General features: G+C 39.7%; 1 protein-coding gene across 2 annotated transcripts in view; it reads left to right on the forward strand.

Moving 5' to 3' along the window:
* Positions 1–19151, forward strand: part of ipo11 (importin 11) — a 163918-nt gene that overhangs the window by 87199 nt on the left and 57568 nt on the right. For both annotated transcript variants that reach the window (XM_080048154.1, XM_080048155.1), the window contains exons 20-22: positions 2859–2972; positions 4877–4992; positions 6234–6310. In XM_080048154.1, coding sequence (XP_079904280.1) covers positions 2859–2972; positions 4877–4992; positions 6234–6310 — 307 coding nt within the window. The remainder of the gene's footprint in view (positions 1–2858; positions 2973–4876; positions 4993–6233; positions 6311–19151) is intronic.

Below are 19151 nucleotides of genomic sequence, written 5' to 3' on the forward strand. Positions count from 1 at the left end.
AAAGTGAGAGACAGCAGTTAGTATGGATCACAATTAAAATAATCAATCAATCAATGAGGTAATGTGTTAATGTTGTTGTAAATAATGACTATTTCAGATGAATAATGGTGAAGCAAAGTAAACTTTGTGTTAGTACCGCTCATTCATTTAGGAGTAAACACTGCAGTCTAGTTCACTTCCGTGTAATTGTATACACGCTGCTTGGCAACGCCCTCGCCTCCTCCCGCTATATACTCCAGTCAGAATTCTCGCCGTCTATGACGTCATGGACGGCACAGCCACCCCCCCCCCACATTAGTAACCAGAAACTTCCACCGTGCAGTAGTCTATGATAACCCCACCCTCTATTTCTTATTGGTCCACGGCCCCGAGATCCTCTGGAAAAATATTACTTCACCGCCATGTTGTTTTCCCCGCGGTCGTTCTCTGCATGTCACTCCCCTCTCTGCCCCATTTCACCTCTGTCTCTGCACTATCAATAAAGCATAGAAATGCCCAAAAAATATCTTAAAAAAAACAACAAAAAAAACAACACAGAAGCCGATTACTCATATTTATCTTAACCACAGCAGTCAAATGCCTCGTTTTTACACAACAAATAGGAAGCTACTTGTGCTTTTTTTTCCAAACGGTGAAACTAAAAGACATTTTTTTATTGGTATTTTTGCCTGACTGGTGTATAGGTATTAGCTTTGGGACAAGCATCGAGCTAGCTTCGGGAGAAGCATCGATCTTTTGCTCATAATAACCGATTTATATTCCCCACACCAGTCTAGCAATGCCTCGTTTTTAGCAAGACAAAGGGTTGGAAGCTCATAGTGTAGAAGTCAAACTTTGAAACTAATGTTTTCACAGATTTAAGTGTTATTTTAAGCCTCCATCTTTTGCTGCATTTTGATTGTGAACATGCCGTTTCCATTAGCTTGTGGCTGTCAGTTCATCTGTATGAACATAGTCTTTCATGTAGACAAGGATCGGTCATGTCAAACTATTCAAAGTGCGGCTGAGCTTCTGCGTTACTAGCACTACTAGACATTGTTCTTCTCACGGAAACCAAACCGTGGTAACAGGCATGGCAAAGACGGTGGGAGGGGCTATAGACGCTATGGACCTATGGACAGAGGGCGAGGCCAATGGCTTCGCTTCCGGACAGGGGCGGGGGGAGCTCATAGATTGTATATAAAACGAGGGGAGCTGCAGCTCGTTTTCAAAAATAGGCCATCCTGAGATTAGCTGAAAATCATGGTATAGAGCAGCGTTACTCATAGCGCGGCTCGCCAAGCTTCTATGTGCGGCTCGCATGGCAATAAAAAAATAATGTGATATGATCATGCAGTTAATACAGATATTTCATAAAACCATTAAAAACAAGCAGATCTATAACATCAAACCTGTTAAACTAAGTGGCTGCTCTCATACAAATAAGTAATAAAAGAATAAGTCAACAACGGCATTACAAGGTGGAAATACAGACTAGAAAATAATATATTTAAACATGCTCAGCCGTACGCTGACTGACAGCGGGGTTGCCAGATTTGCGGTTTTCATGCATTACAAGGGAGAATGTGCTCTTGGATAGATTGGGCTATGGGGGAAAAAACTAACTCACGGTCAATAAAAATATGTTATGCATACCGTCTATCACAGGCATGCTCACGAACATGGAATATATTAAATCATTTGCAAAAAAATAGATCTCGTTTCATATCGCTAAGTTCGACATTTAAATTGGAGAACACTTAACAACCTGGCAACCACACGCACGGTACGGCAACAATGCTAGCTTGGATGCGATTTCAACATTTCATGCTGGTTACTGGTACATTGATAGATGTCTATTCAGAACCAGTTGGGCACCAGGTGGACAGATGAAAAACTCCACAAACGAGGAAAATGAAGTGTTTTGGTTAAACTGCATATTGTATGTTCACTTTGATCAGGCAGGGTTCCCAATGTCTCTGAATTATTCCAGAAAAATAATAGGCTGCTAAACAGCTCACATAGGACACAGTTGAATTAGCCTCTTAATTTTCCTCTCATAGTGCACCAGATTGATGAATTTACCTTTTGAAAGGTAAAAAAAATTTATTCCAGGGGGGTATTATATGAACACACCCATTTTGATTGATAATATGTCATTCATAAATTTGTTTTAACAAATATTTGAATAAAAAGTAGGATAATAATTTATTCTTCAATAGCTTTGATGTTATGTGACCCAGTGTCTCCAAATTATTCCAGATAATAGTACACAGTCACACAACTCTTAATTTTCCTCCAAAAGTGCACCAGATTGATGCATTCTGGGTTAAAAGGTACCAAATTTTCTTCAGGGGGAGCATGCCCCCGGACCCCCCTAAGGACTGGGTTCCCTCAGTTTCACAAAATACTGTGGGAAACACTGGTTCAAGAATTACATATTAATAAGCAGGCATGCTTATGTATGACTGGATTTATAGCTTTTGATACTTTGCGGCAAAAATGGCTCTCCTGCTGACTTTGTCCTGTCAGTGCGGCTCTCCTGAAAAAAATAGTGAATACCACTGGTATAGAGGCATACTACAATAAATGATCTGAACGTTTTTTTCAGCAAACAACTAAAGAAAAACGTATTAGGGACCTCTAAGACCATATAATATTGACAGAAAAGTATATAATATGAGACCTTTAAGGTATCTGATGAACACACTGCTTTTCTGAGACCATTGTCCCATTCACTGCTCCCAAATAAACCTTTCTTTTCTGAATCATCAATAGGATAATCAAACATAGAAGTTAATTGTGAAAGATGCAATTTTGTATTTCAGAGTTTTGTGTGCTTTGTTTCTTATTTGTTAAATAATTGACTTTTGCTATAGATCCGGCCATACGTGGGCTGTCTGGTTCAGTACCTACCCCTACTCTGGAAGCAATCTGAAGAACACAACATGCTTCGATGTGCCATACTCACTACACTCGTCCACCTGGTACAGGTATGGTTCAGTGTTTGTGCATTATGTTGAAGACGTGGGAAGGAAAGCAATGTCCCTGTCAGCAAAGCAGCATTTGACAGGTGTATTATGTTTGCATGTATCTACTTCACAAATGTAAATGTGTGCTTTAGATTATGCGAAGGGTAAGTTGTTTGGTCATTGCCAGACCCACACCTGTAACAGAACAAAATTAAACATCACTGATTAAACTCCAGTCAATATCAAATCCTAAAATAGAGATACCATTCAGCTAGTGGCAGTGGTGATACATCTGTAAATTAGTACAATTTATTTAGGTCCTAACCTAACAGTATTGTTGGTAGATTTGTCTGCCCCAGACTTCACATACAGTTATTCTCTGATATGAAAGCACTGCATGTAGCAGCTGCCTTACCAAATTCACCACTCCACAGCACAAATCTGGCTGGATCATTTTGGTTTTGTAGTGAGCCAGCTCTTGTCTGTTTTGGCAGAATCCAAAGAAAATAATCCATTAACAGAAAAGTTTAATGGAAAATAGGCAGGACAATAACAAACAGCTAGTGCTGCCTACGATGTATACTTTGGCTTAACTTGATTTATGGTTCTGTGGGTTAGATACCGCTTTTCATTTAAAGTTAATACATAAAAGTGAATATATTGAATTGTTCTGGCAAGTTAACGGGTTATGAGGTGTGACAGGTGGTGCAGTTCAGTGAATCTGGCATTCAGAGTGTTTATACTTGCCTGGCCACATGTTGCTGAGGCTGAGTTCCAAACTGTCTGCTAGGGTGACCTGGGTTGGGTGCATTCACCCAACCAGTTGGGTGGCTCTGACACAAAAACAAACTTCTTCCCTTACCTGCCATGAATTGTGATTTTCTTAGATAAGGCAACCTGTAGAGAGGCTCTCTGTCTTTTCCTGCGTTGTTGTTCTGAGATGTATTTATTCATTCAATCACATATGGTTTAAACCACAGATTAAAGGCATACTAGGTATGTAAACAAAGGGACCGAGGATTCCATGTTTACATTCTCTTTGTTCACACATCAGTTTACAGAGCTATGCTCTGTATCAACACAATATTTTTTTCTTCAGCACGCTCATAGAAAGGACAGGTAAGCAGATTGTAAGGAGCTATTCACTGATTTTGACAAAGTGATTTGTCAACATTGTCTAGAAGTGTGTTATGTGCTATGTCAATATTATTTTGTAAGGCAACTTGTACACTATTTTATTATATCAATCGGTATAAATCAGATTTATATCCATCTGAAGTTCATTTAAACGTGTTGGACCCCTATGTGGCACCCGCTCAATTACTTCACAGTGGGACATAGAACGGTCAGTGGTAGTTCACGTTCGGAAAACGGCGTGATGCAATAAAGGTGTAGCTGATGGGGCCTGATTAGGGAATGGTGTCTCCACTTACTGATTCAGTTTCGAATACTAGAGAATTACTGTTAACAGGCGAGTTCCGACAATGAGCTTTGTGGGTATGGGTTTGCAAAACTGAACCTCTGTAGGACTATGTATGTCTCTGTAGGTATGTATTTTGCTGTCAAGACGTTAAGTCTTTCAGGTACGAGAAGCCAATATATATCTTGTCGCTGTTGAAAGTTGGGGACTGTTTTATACGCGCACTGCATTGTAACATTGCAAGAACAAGCTATGCTCTCACACAAGGAGCGGAGCATGGGGATAGTGTGCTCTGACATGATGTGCGTTGCTGAGATTAAGTTTGTCAGAGCACTGGTATATTGAACTTTTCAATAAGTCTACTGTTCTCCACTCTGCTGTGATTGTCTGCGAGGAGCACCCATCAAGCTGAAGCACCTAAAGTAAAGTTTTTAAACCTCCCTGTCTGCCTTCTCTGTCTTTTCCCAATTTGGCATTCATTGTCTATATGTCTGTGTCCTTGTAGGGCCTGGGGGCAGAGAGTAAGAACCTTTACAATTTCCTTCTTCCTGTCATCCAGCTGAGCACCGACGTTTCCCAGCCGCCGCATGTGTATTTGCTTGAGGATGGACTGGAGCTTTGGTATGGACACAGATTTCACATGAATATACACTACACATTTATCTCTCTTTCTCTTTCTCTTTCTCTTTCTCGCTCTGTCTCTCTCTCTCGCTCTCGAACCTTTTCTCTGTGGCTAATTTCACTCATAAGTTAGTCACCAGCCTCATTTATTGAATAATGTTAAGTTAATATTTGGCCACCAACCTACTATAAGAAATTGGATTATTTTAGTTTAATTCACCTTTTCCACTCACTTGGTGTCTGAAGAAGCTGTTGTTAATTTAAGTTGCTCGCAATATTGCCGTAATGGTGTGGTTGTTTTGGTCGCGTGCCAATTTAAAGCTATCTTAAGAATCTGCTGGTAAACATTGTGCTGGCTGTTGTAAAATCATTACACCTAGAAAAGGCTTGGTTTGACAGGAAATACATTGCTGGGTCAACCGGTGTTCCCTCTCCAAACATCTCTTTTCTGTTTAAGTCCTCCTGCAGTGTTCAGTGTTCTGTTTGCACCTATAAGCATAAAGCCATGGTCTTCTGCTCCGTCCATCTTTTATACTGCGTGATAAGCAGCCGGAGCCATAGATATTTAGTTTTGTTTACAGAATCAATGTCATTTTCTCTTTCATTAGATGGTTTCCTCCATCTCTCTCAGTATCTATCCATCTTGCCTTTTTCTAATAGTTTGTGGACTGTGCATCAAATCGGCAATTGTTAAATCCACCAACCATTTGTTTTGGGTTTTTTATCATTGAGTGTTTACTATAAGCATTAGATGTAACATTACAACATATTTTCCAATTTACAGACATTAACACCCTTATTGGAGCGTTTCAATAGGCCTTATTTGATACATATCTTTGATCATGCGGTGCCATATGAATACAGATGAGGAAAGAGGCCTGGTGAATGCTTGTCATCCTATTTTAACGTACATGTTTTAAATTTGAAAACTTAAAATTTAATTCAAGACTATTTTATTATTATTATTATTTATTTTTTACCGATACATTGTTTCGTTAAATAATGTGTAAAACTGTTGACATGATAAATCAGCCAATCATCAGATACATTTTCCACCTGCTTCACCATGTATACTTTTTTTCCTATATTTTGTGATGCTCATGTGAGCTCTCTGTAATTTGTCCCGTTTGCCTTTGCCTTTCTCACAACTTCTCCCATATTTCTGTTTTATTTTCTTCATGCACACTATGTTCTTTTTGTCCTCTGCCTGCCCTCCTCCCTCCCTCTCTCTCATCATGCAGGTTGGTGACTTTGGAGAACAGCCCAGCCATTACCCCCGAGCTGCTCAGAATTTTTCCGAACATGTCTGCTTTGCTGGGTAAGCTCACATGAGAATTCTTTGTTTGCTTGTCTATCTCGCTATGCAATTGTGTGTTTGCGACTTGTGTGCAAATTAGTTTTGATTATGTTTTTTTTTCCATCTCGAGTAACTTCATGGCGTTTTGCATTACCATATAGATTGAATTAGGGGTAGGAAAGGAGGGTATCAAAATAACATCAAGGATGATGCTACTATGATGCATTTTTGAATTGATTAGCAGGAGGTCAAGGATATGTGTGTGTGTGTGTGTGTGTGTGTGGTTCAGAAGAGAGACACTCAAAACATTTCACATCAAAACTGAAATGGAAAAATATGGACTATCGGAGGAAAAAAACAGCATTATAGCCTCAAATACTATTATATCACAGAGAAAATGAGAGAATGATGAACAACTTGATGCGAACCATGGAAATGACTTTTATTTTCATAGTTTATAACTTCAGGCTCGTGTAGCATGTAAACCTCAAGGTATCAGGTCCATCTATCTGGCTCTGTAAGCAGCTGTGAGTGCTAGCAGATTGAATGGAAATGGCTGGATGATTTATCACAGGCCTGGAGCATTGGGACACCTCACTTGCTGTAGTCTGTAGAGGTGTGTGTGTGTGTGTGTGTGTGTGTGTATGTGGCCTTCGGTGTGATGAGGAACAGTATTGATTTTGTGCTTCTGCACATAACAAGTGGGTCCGACTTATATGAACACAAGTGCAGTCTGATTTGCTTACTGCAGTATTCGGTCAGTTGTAGTTTGGATGGGGAATCCATGAGAGCAAAGGACTCATGAAGTCGGTCACAGCTGGATGAAATGGAGGAGAAATAATTTGTGGAGATGGTGGTTGCAAAACACAAAACTAAAAGGTGAGGTCAGGGATTCCGGAGAACGCTGGTTGTCAAAATCTCTCTTTGTCAAAATCCATGAAAATCACCTCACTACCTGTCTTTACTGTGTGCGCGCTGAAACAAATCTGGTCCTAATACATATTAGGTTCAGTGTAGCAAGCAACAAGTCCCTTTACAGAGCCTAGGCTGTGTATTTTCACCAGATTATTATTATTTTTTTAAGGTATTTTTTGGCATTTATTTTATGCTTTATTGATAGTGTAGAGACAGAGTTGAAATGGGGCAGAGAGGGGAGTGACATGCAGAGAACGACCGTGGGCTAGAATCGAACCCGGGTCCGCTGCTGGCCGAGGCCCATGGGGGGGACGCCTTACCAACTGAGCTAAGGGCGCCTCCTTCACCAGATCTTTTTTAATGCACACACACGGTACTAACGTGTAGCGGATCAGGAGGAAATAACCACTCATTTTGACAAAAAAGGGATTTTGACAAGTGTTCTCCAGATTTGTTGACTCCACCTTTAAAGGGAATGGCATGAAAATGAATGAAGTGAGAAAGAAAGGGGATGGATGGATGTTTTGCTCTAGCTTGCTCTGCAACTCTCTCCTGTAAGAGTCCTTGCTCTCCCGCCGTCTCACTTTCAGCTCCCTCTGCACATGCTTCATTAATTCCCTGTCCCTATCCCTGAAGGCTCCTCTCTTTTTATTGAGCAGCTCCTTCAGCTCTCTGCTGATCCGGGGCTTATTATTTTGGAAGCATCTCTCCGTCCTGGTGGGGATGGTGTTATCCACACAGAAGCTGATATACTTTGTCCTACAGTCAGTCTTGGAGTTGATGTCATCTCCTTGGGGCTCGCAGAGTACATTCCAGTATGTGGCCTCGAATCACCCCTGCAGAGCCTTCTCTGCTTCCTGTGTGCACCTCTTCACAATCCTTGTGGTCACATGTTACTGCTGAAAAGTGGTTGTATTGGTGTGGGTGAAAAATAACAGATTGTGATCTGATCTGCAAAGAGCGGGAGGGCAGTGGAGTTGTATGCTTCCCATTCATTTGCATATAGTAAGTCAAGCCTTTTTCTTTTTCTGTTGAAGCAGTTGACAAATGATTGAAATGTTGGCAGTGGGGATGTGACAATACCCTTGTCTCATGATACAATTTTATTTTTTTTAGATAATTTTTTGGCATTTTCAAGCTTTATTTGATAGTACAGAGTTGAAATGAGGAGACAGAGAGAGAGGGGGGATGACCTGCAGTAAAGGTCCACGGGTCGGATTTGAACCCGCGACCACTGCAACGAAGGCCGGAGCCAATATGGTACGCGCTCTATCCACTACGCCACCGGAGCGCTTGCAAGATGATACGATATTTTAAAACTATTTAACCCTCTGTACACCAAGCCATTTCTAAGCATTTGTTGCTCCTGTGTCCTGTCACATTTTTACACACTGTGTAAGGTACAACCCCAGTGCAACAATCCTAAAACATTTTCTGGGACATTCATCTGTAAAAGTAAGGAAGATACACCTAGTAATGAGGGGAATACAATAAAACTTGATAAAACAACACATCTTATACACACATATTCTGACTAGCACTGGCAGAAGCAGAACATCAGTAATCATTGCTTTATCATGATGGGTGAAGGGCTGTCAAGTAATTAGTGCCCACAGATCAGTTGCGATATAGCTGCTTGTAAGTGGCAGGTTGACTGATGGATGGAAGGAGTAGAGTCAGGAATGTGAGATTGTAGAGCAAAGAAAATGAAAGGTTAGCTTGAGGGAAATTAAAGATGGCAACACATGGACAGATAAGACGGTGCAGGGTTAGAGGATGACGGATGGAGGAGTCCTAGATAGATAGAAAAGATATGTTCAACTGAAGAATATTTCAGATCTCCCTGAAATGAAATACACATATTGGCTCAAATTAGAGCTCCCACCATTACAAATTAGTTAACAGCTTTTTAAATAATCTGTTCGTAGTATGAGTCATGTTGCTGGCAAAAAGGCCAAATGTGTTAGTCCCAGCTTCTCGTCTTATGACAATTGTTTGAACATAAAAAAAGGTATTTATTGACGTCACTTTTGGCTCCAGACAAAATGTCACTGTTTTTTGATGTTTTACAAATCCAACAATTAATCCACAAAATGACCAGCAGATTAATATGTATAGAAAATAATTGTAATTTGCAGCCGTCTGCAAATATACTTCAGGTTATTGTTTTGTACTTGTGGTATGTAGGAAATGTTCTATCCTTTTTCTCGCAGAGATTCAACAACAGCCTCTTGTGCTACTACTATCAAACTGAAAAAAACAAAACACTCATCTCTCTCATCAAACCTGGCAACTGAGACAAAATATTGCTTTCCCTGTCGAATGTCCTGTTGTTCCCACATCTTTGTTGGTCTACATAAAAAATGAAAATAGGCTCATTGTGTGACCTGACTTAGCTTTCTCGTATTCTATAATTTTTTTTGTTTACTGCAGAGACTTGTCACATTGCTCTCCTTTTTCTAAAGGAGGTTCAGTGTGGATTAGTGCGGCTTTTCTTTGGCTGTGACAGACACATTTAAGCATAGAAAAGGAAAAAGCTTTCACACCTCTAGGTACAAGCTAACAGCATTCGATTAGTAAAGTAAAAAAACACAATATGATTGGCCAATACACAGCGGAGGTTATCTAGTCCAATTTTGCTTCTTTTGTGAAAAATCAGATTTGTATATTTATGAAAAAAAGTGAATTCCATTCAAGCAATTTTCATTGCAGTATCTTCCAGATGCTACACTTACACCATGCTTATGTACTCTAACACTCTTGATCAATGTTATGTAAACCTTATAAATGTGTCATCTTCTCGTATTTAAATGCGCTCCTGTGTAAAATGGTAAGCTCCTTAATGTCTGTTTTTGTGCGATATCCCATCTTAAGAATGTAACAGGCTGACTTGAATGAACCCAATTCTTGTTCTACTGTTCAAAGCAAGGGTGTGTAATGCAGTTAGCACTCCGCTCTGTCTGTATCATAAGGTTATATTCAGTGTTTCCCGCACGTTCACACAGCAGCGCCGCCGCTGCTATAAAAATCCTTCTGCTCATCATTTTCTATTTTTTTTTTGTACGTAGCTCCTTTTGAAAAATGGGCAGCGCGTAATGTAAATTGCGCAGCACGCGGCACATCATCACGTAGCCAACATCAAAGAAGAAAAATAACCTAACAGTGAGTGTGGCAGTAGTAGGCCTACACGGTTGTAAAGTTACATTGATTCTAGCAGCGAGTGAAGCGGAAGAGCGAAGAAAGAAGGAAAGAGAGAGAGAGAGAGAGTAAGTAGCTAAAATGTGTCGCTACATGACCACCAGTGTTAAAAACCCTCTGAGCCCTATCGTCATTATATTTTATTTTATCTATAAACCGCAACCTCCGTTCCGTTTTTAGTAGACTACATTTTGTGTGTGTGTGTGTGTGTGTGTGTGTGTGTGTGTGTGTGTGTGTGTGTGTGTGTGTGTGTGTGTGTGTGTGTGTGTGTGTGTGTGTGTGTGTGTGTGTGTGTGTGTGTGTGTGTGTGTGTGTGTGTGTGTGTGTGTGTGTGTGTGTGTGTGTGTGTGTGTGTGTTTTGTCGCTCTTTTTGGATCACTCATAGCCTTTACAGGAGCTTATATCCAGTCAGGAGCTTGTAGCCTAGGTATTTTCGGGAACTTTGAAAAATGAATCCATACTGTTAGATCCGATGTTGTTCTTTATTGCCATATAAAATCCGTTTTCATCGCGTATTTTAGTTAGGGATTTATGCTAATCGCCTGTAAACATGTGGTCATTAGCATAAATGCAGGAAAAAAGCCTATGGACTTTTTAAAAGAGCATGAATAGTTTCTATTATGTATAACTTATATTTATTTTATAATTTTCTCATAACTGTTTGACTCCCAAGACTAAGAAGAAGTGTTTTAAGCAATAACAAGCTTAATCAATGTGCCTTTTTGTGTCATATCAATAAATGATTGTGAGATATTTTTTGCTTTTTTTAATGTCTAATTGATAATTTCCTACATTCAAACGACATCACTGCAGCACACATATTCTACACTCAACAAAAATATAAACGCAACACTTTTGTTTTTGCTCCCATTTTTCATGAGATGGACTTAAAGATCTAAAATTCATTCCAGATACACAATTGTACCATTTCTCTTTGTTCACAAATCTGTCTAAATGTGTGATAGTGAGCACTTCTGCTTTGCTGAGATAATCCATCCCACCTCACAGGTGTGCCACATCAAGATGCTGATCTGACATCATGATTAGTGCACAGGTGTACCTTAGACTGTCCACAATAAAAGGCCACTCTGAAATGTGAATTTTTTTGCTTTATTGGGGGTCTGGGGACTCAGAACCAGTCAGTATCTGGTGTGACCACCATTTGCCTCATGCAGTGCAACACATCTTCTTCGCATAGAGTTTATCAGATTGTCAATTGTGGCCTGTGGAATGTTGGTCCACTCCTCTTCAATGGCTGTGCGAAGTTGCTGGAGACGGCTTATGGTGGAGAAATGAACATTCAATGCACGAGCAACAGATCTGGTTGACATTCCTGCTGTCAGCATGCCAATTGCACGCTCCCTCAATGCTTGTGGCATCTGTGACATTTTGCTGTGAGACAAAACTGCACATTTCAGGGTGGCCTTTTATTGTGGACAGTCTAAGGCACACCTGTGCACTAATCATGATGTCAGATCAGCATCTTGATGTGGCACACCTGTGAGGTGGGATGGATTATCTCAGCAAAGCAGAAGTGCTCACTATCACACATTTAGACAGATTTGTGAACAATGTTTGAGAGAAATGGTATAATTCTGTATCTGGAATGAATGTTAGATCTTTAAGTCCATCTCTTGAAAAATGGGAGCAAAAACAAAAGTGTTGCGTTTATATTTTTGTTGAGTGTAATAGTCCAGGTTGTGGCCCAAATAAATGATAGCTTGACAGCTATGCATTATAGGGGTGATGAATGCAATCTTAATAAGAGAATAAATCCAGGCGAACCAAAACATCTAAAAAATGGCTTAGGGCTCAGAGGTTAAAAGGCTGGTACAAGCTCTTAAGGGATGCACTGTGCACAATGGAGGAGCTGAGGTTAGTAAAGCAAATTAGGGAAGCAAACTTTCAAGCTAATGAGAATTTTCTTTTGGATTTGAATGCATAGTGCTAGGTGATATTATTTGAACATTACAAATACATGTATATAGGGTAATTTGAAGGAAGCAAATAAGATTTCTAGCATTTCTTACTTGTTGTTTAAGTGCTCAAGTTTATTACAGAAAATACAGGTAGACCAAGTAAGGGAGGAAAGAGAAGTGACAGAGAAGCAAGGAGAACAAGAGAGAGAGGGTGCAGTGGTAGATCCTGAGAGGTGTTTTGCCCAGGATTGCAGGAGATTTCATTTTTGAACAATGTGTCTTGTGTAAAAACAGTGTGTAGTGTTTTGAAAGAAGTGTGTTGGAGAATTTCAAACACAGTGCAAAGCACTTATTGTGTTTGTAGGGTTGGTGCTTTTGTTTAGGGCATGGTTACAAAAGTCAGAGGTTGTGATGCTTTGGACATAGCAACCACTTTTAGTGTTTAAGCATTAGGCAAAAATCTGTAAATAAATTGTGCAAATTATTTTTGCGTTGTGGCATTTTTTGTTTAAATACTAATTTCTATACAAAAATGTAAAAATCTGTAAATGAAGACACAAAAGGTCTTACAACACCAATAATCCTATCTACAGTAATACACAGGACTGTGTGAATAGGATTTAAGTGCATATTCTCCTCTCAAAGTGCACCAGATTCATGGATTCCAATGTACAGGGTACAAAAAATAATCGGCCGGGGGGGCATGCCACCGGACCACCTTAGAGGGTTCGGGGACCACAGCACCGCTGCTGAAAAAAATCCTGCGGGAAACACTGACATTAGTACATTGAAAACACACTGAATCGCATTGAGTGTAAGTAGGTTGTCATGCAACCTAAGAGGGAATATCCTATGCTTCTGTGATGACAGATGATAATTCAGAGGAGTGGTTTCAGGTCAGAATAAATTAGCTGACAGGTTCAGAAGCAGTTTCCCATTAAACAATATAAACATAGTGGATACATATCCACACACATGCATTAAAAAAAAAACGCTTTTTTCTCCCCCGTCAAAACTTCTGTCACTCATTGTCTTTGGCTGGTTTTCACCGGAACATCATGTGGTTCATTTATTTAGTCCGTGGAGGGATGTGGGCCATTGAGAGACTCGGAGCGCGGTATGGTGTCGCAGCTTGCCAGGTGAGTGGCCTGGCCTGCCTGATAAAGAGCCCCGCTCCATCACTGCTGAACCGGAGCAGCAGATTCCCTAATTAGAATGTCAGGAGACTTGCCTTGGCTAAATTGCTAGACTAACACTACGCTCTGTATCATTGCCACCACTGTCTGAGCTAGGACACATTACAGCTGTGCGTGGCACACTGACTAAGTAGGCTGAGAAGCTCTTGGAGGAAAGGATCAACTATGTTCCATGCATTTTACTTTTACTTTGCTATTTTACTCAAGAAAAAAGGTAAAGAGGCTTTCAGACAGAAAAGGCACAGGGCATAATAGCAAATTAACTGTTACAGGACTTCAATCTGAAAAAGATGGAGGAATGGGAAATCAGGAATACAAGTTTATGTCTGTTAAAAGCCTTCAATCCTCTTTATCTGTTTATCTAGATATATATTTTTTTCTTTTTACTTGTCCAAATTTCAAAGGTAACCAGTTTCACTGGTTGGAACCCATACATGTTTGGATTTTCTGCTTAACTTTAATGACTAATAAATTATCAAAACAGTTGGTGATTAATTCTCAACTGATAGTTTCGTTGCTAATAGCCTGTCTCCTTCCCTATTTAAGAGTAAACAAATAGGAGTAGACAACTGCAACATGACCTTGCTGCAGCGGTTAAGGTGCTAACAGGACAACATGCTTAATGAACATCCCATCAGTTAGCAATTACTGGTCCGCCCAAAGACATGTCAGCCCACCTCCCACCCACCCAAGATCAATGATACTGAAGTGTCACAGTCTCTTCTTTGTTCTGTGAAAGCTCTGTGAATGAATACCTTCCATTCCTCAGAAAATAGCCCTGTAGTGAACTTCCCACCTGATGTGCCCAATGGGTCAATCTAAACTTCCCTATCAGGGAGCTACCTTTTATGAGATCATATGATTACAGTTGAGTTTTCACAGATGTTGGACATGTTTGGCTATTTTTAATGCAGGAAATGAAGACATTTTAAAAACATATTGGAATTATTTAATACAGGAAGCAGTTTATTTATTGTTATTGTGTGCACTTAGGTTTTCTGTCATTTGTCTTTCAGTTTGGTATTATAATGAAATGTTATCATAATGAAGGGAGATTACAGCGCTTCCTGAAGACAGTGCTGGGAGGATTTCTTCTGTCTAATGATTGCTGTCAGCTCAGACATTGGGGTCTTGTTATAAAACCACTTTTTGCCGCTTCATTAAATTCCTTCCTAAGCTTTTCTCTACTCTCGAGCACCAAAGGGAGTTAGCTTTTCATCTTGCAACTGTAACCGAGGCTTCTGTTGGCCACTTTGTTATTACCTGTTTTTCAGTGATTCCTTTGTGTACAGTTAAACCAGGCAAAGTTAGCTGTCTCTATAGAGCTGCAGAGTTTTTTATGACAATATTTTAAGATTTAGCTACATAGAAAGCTATCATTAGCACAACATGGTTTGACTACTCTCAAGATGCTTGAAGATTTCTTGAAGTTTTCTTCATTTTTGCTTCTTAAATGAAAAAAATAAATAAGAATAGTCAGATTTTTTTAAACGTTTTTTGCATGAATGCATTCTGTGTTTGTCCTCTAAACAAGGACTTTACTCAGATCGAACCGTTTGCTAGAAATATTCAACCAGCCACCTGTGAACACATATCAGTACATATTGTGGCACCACATTAATGGTATCTGTTCACTTTCACTCATTGTCCACCCCGCCACATACTGTAAAACAAAAATTGTGTTGGGAGATAACCAACATTTTAGCAGTGTCCCTAACAACCATTAGAAGCTCTCCAGAGGCCGTTATCAAACTCAGATGTGAGCCCAATTTTCCTGTTAATGTTGATAGCCAAAGCGGTCTGTGCAGCATATGCCCAGGGCTATGAAGTACGTGCTGACTTCAGCTTAATCAGTGCTTTAGCAGCTGTTTTTGGGAATATTTGATTATGATAAACGATGGTGTGGAGGGGTTGGTTGTTTCCTCATTTGCATAGTCTATGGGAATTGTAACTACTTTTATAGAATGGATTTGGCAAAAGCTATTGTTTGTAAGAGGTTTGTAATATTTTGTTCATGGATATTTACATGCATGGTAAAAACATGTTACAATACTTTTAAATACAATTATTATAATCAAATCCAACTATAGCCTTAAAAATCACCACAATCCAATGAACACCTCTCTAACAATCTTCACAAAAAACAGCATAATTGAGTTTATAACAAAAAGTAGGTTTATGGCAAAGTGGTTGTAATTAATTGCAAATATATTGTTTTTACTTTGATCACTAGGTGAATATTTCAGGCAAGGCAAATGTAATTGATAGGAGTGAGTTTTCACTTAAAAGACCAAGTTGTATTTGTCAACGCTAGGATCACAATTTATTTTTAGTAATTGGAATATACATTTTATTTACACGTTTTGTGAAAATGGAGAGACCAGTCATAATGTTGATCCCAGTAGCGATAATTGAACAACAGTGGTAAGATGAGCATTTGGCGGGTTACGTTGATACAAAAAAAGACGCAGAAGCAATTGTGATAAGTAGCTGTCAATTCACCTTCCATTTTCTCCCTGTCGTATTAGTGTCTCCCTGGAAAAGTGTGAGGATACTGTGTGGAAATGGAAGTGAATTTACTACCAATAACTAGATGCGGATTTATTTTCTCATGGTGTTTGTATTCAAACGTGGACCTTTGGGTTGCATCGGGTCCATTTGTGTAAGGGAAAGAGATGATGAAAGTCTTATCAAGTCCCGGCCTCAGTGCTCTGAGCTGCCTGACTGCCTTCAAGCCCAGAATGAGAATTAAATTCACTTTTGATTTCTTTAGATGCCTACTTGGACCTCTCCCTCTTCTTTTATTGCTATGAATACAAAACTGTACTTCAGAGGATATTGCTGCCATATGTGCCCAGCTTATCAGAAAGGCAAGTAATGATAGTGGTTGTCGTGGAAGCGTTATGAAGGGCCAGAGATTGGAAAGCTGTCAAAAACTTGTATTATCCTCCTTCTTGCCTTAGGAAAAAAAAGCAAATAGAGTATGTGCAGCTTTCCTAGCAGATAGAAGATTATGTCATTTTGAATGGAATCATAATAATGATAATATGGGTTACAATATTTCTTACGGGCGCAGGGAGAAGACCAATGTGCTCGCACAGCCATGTTTGCATTAGAGTCACACTGTCATTCTGTAGGATATAGTCGCATAAAAAAAGTTTTAAATTGTCTGCCTGGTGTTTGACCTGGCCGTATAGCTTTATCATTAACAGTTGTTAAACAAACACTGCTGGTCCATTATGGATGTCTTGACAACGTCTAAATGCATAAATGCATTAAATTGCTGCCATGTGATTGGCTGATTAGCTTTTTGTTTTTATAAGCCATTGAACAAGTGTACCTAATAAAGTGGCCGGTGAGTGTATACTTTGTTCTATAATTTGTTCTTGCCATAATTATTTATTAAAACCATGTTTAATCAATGAGAGAGCTCCCTTTTCTTCTGGCAGTATGTTACAGACAAATGCTTTTTTTGTATGCAACACAGCTTAACTAGTCTGAGATTTTCTCTTGAGTCTCTTCATAGAAGGTAACACTTTTTTTCCCCCAAACCCTTTGGTTTTTCCAATTATTTATTGAGTGCTGTCTGAGTGTCTAAAGTGTAACTAACAGTTTCAAAAGGCTTAGATGATGTTCCTTTCTGGGTTTATGATTTTGCCATGTGTTAATTAGCAAGTGTTTTCTTGTTGCTGTAAACTATATCATGTGCATGGTGAAAAGGTATTGTGTGACTGTAGTGTGAATTACTTTCAGCTGAAATTGATTCAGTAATAATTGATGATGAAAGTTTCATTCTGCTGTCAAAAGAAATGAGTAGAGCTCAACCATTCACTGGCCTAATTTCCCTTTAGCTCCCATGAAAAAAAATGAATAGGACACAACAAAGGGATTTCAGTCCCTGTTGAGTGAAATTCAATATGTGATCTAAATTGCCTTGAGCACAGGGGAATAATGTTTTATGAGGCGGTGACTACATGAGAGGTACTGCCTTGAGCTGGAGTATCGAGGTTGTACCGTTTTATTAAATGAAGAACTTTTCCCCAAAATTCTAATTTCTCTTATATTACTTGCTCTACCTAGGTGTCATCTTGTATGTTTTTGCCAATTTAAATGGTCTTTGTTTAAAAAAAAAGAAGAAGGAAAAAACTTAGTTTGTAGGAAATTAGTTTGAACCTTTTCATCGCATTGGAGGTAATCTCTCCCTTCCCCTGCGTTGCAATACCCATACTATCTACTATTTAGTTAGCCTGGCACCGCCCGCCTACTACTTCCGCTCAATTTTCATTTCACTTCATAGTCAGTCTAGGTCCGCCGTATATTTGAGGCTTTTCTCCGGCCAGTTTTCTGTCAGTCCAATCAGCGAACAAAGGGAGTGGCTGAGAACAATGAAGTTGAGGTTGTGGTCATGTGCGCCAGTTTCAGTTGTAGTCAGAAGTCGGCGCATGACGTCAAGACCAAACGGTATGCGAATGGTTGGCAGATCAATAGTTTTAAACTTCAACGGACACCCGCCTTTAAGTGACTTTACGTTTGTCAATTGAGCGATTCCAGACCTTCTGTACAAATTAAATGAAGTACGATGGTCTGGTAGGACCAGGCTACTATTTAGTATGGTAGAAAAAAGATTTAGGATTTCCCGATTCTTGTGGCCAGATTTAGGATGGTTAGTGTTGAAAACAGCATCCTATTTTGGTGATTCTGACCCATAATCCAGTGCGCACCTGAAGTTACGTCACATCAACGGAGCCGCAATATGAAAACAAACTGGGATGCGACTGATATAAAAGCAAGATCAAGGCAGGTTATGATGAAATAAATAAGTAAAATTATGTCCAAATTATATTGGGCGACTGTGGCTCAGGTGGTTAAGCGGGTTGGCGGTTCGATCCCCGCCCGGCCCACCTGTGTCATGGTTGTTGTGTCCTTGGGCAAGACACTTCACCCACCTTCACCGTGCCTTGTGTGAATATTTTTGATTGCTGTGTGTTTGAGGTGGTGGTCGGAGGGGCCGATGGCACTGAATGGCAGCCTCACTTCCGTCAGTCTGCCACAGGGCAGCTGTGGCTACTCTCGTAGTTTACCACCACCGGTATGCTGTGTGTGAACAAATGGAACCTGGATCCCTGTAAAGCGATTTGAGTGCCTTGAAAAGTGCTATATAAATCCAATCCATTATTATTATCATTATTATTATTATCATGCCTACTGCATCCAACTAGATTCTTTGTATTGTCAGATGTAGTATTTAGAATAGGAAAAAGAAAGAGTATGCGATTTGGAACACAGGGTTTTCCCCATTTCCTGCTCTAAGTTGATAATTTCTTAATTAATTCTTCAGTAAACAAATTCTATGTAAAACAATGACAACTTGGTAGACACCTGCTCTGGTAATACACTAAGTTGGAAAAAACAATGTCAATGCAACAGGTCTGGATTAATTACATTTAAGGAAAAAGTTGCACTCACCTACTTATTTTCACTGTTTAGATAACCACCCCTTGGTGGTCATTAGGGGCCATTGCAGTGTCTACAGACACACAAAGGACTATGAGCATTCAATCGCTTCCTATGCAGTACTGCAGACCTGTCTTCTTGTATGATGGCACTGTGTGTCCTTGTTCACCCACTGTTAAG

The sequence above is a fragment of the Ammodytes marinus genome (genome assembly GCF_949987685.1).
Source record: "Ammodytes marinus genome assembly, chromosome: 2".
NCBI classification, from domain to species: Eukaryota; Metazoa; Chordata; class Actinopteri; order Uranoscopiformes; family Ammodytidae; genus Ammodytes; species Ammodytes marinus.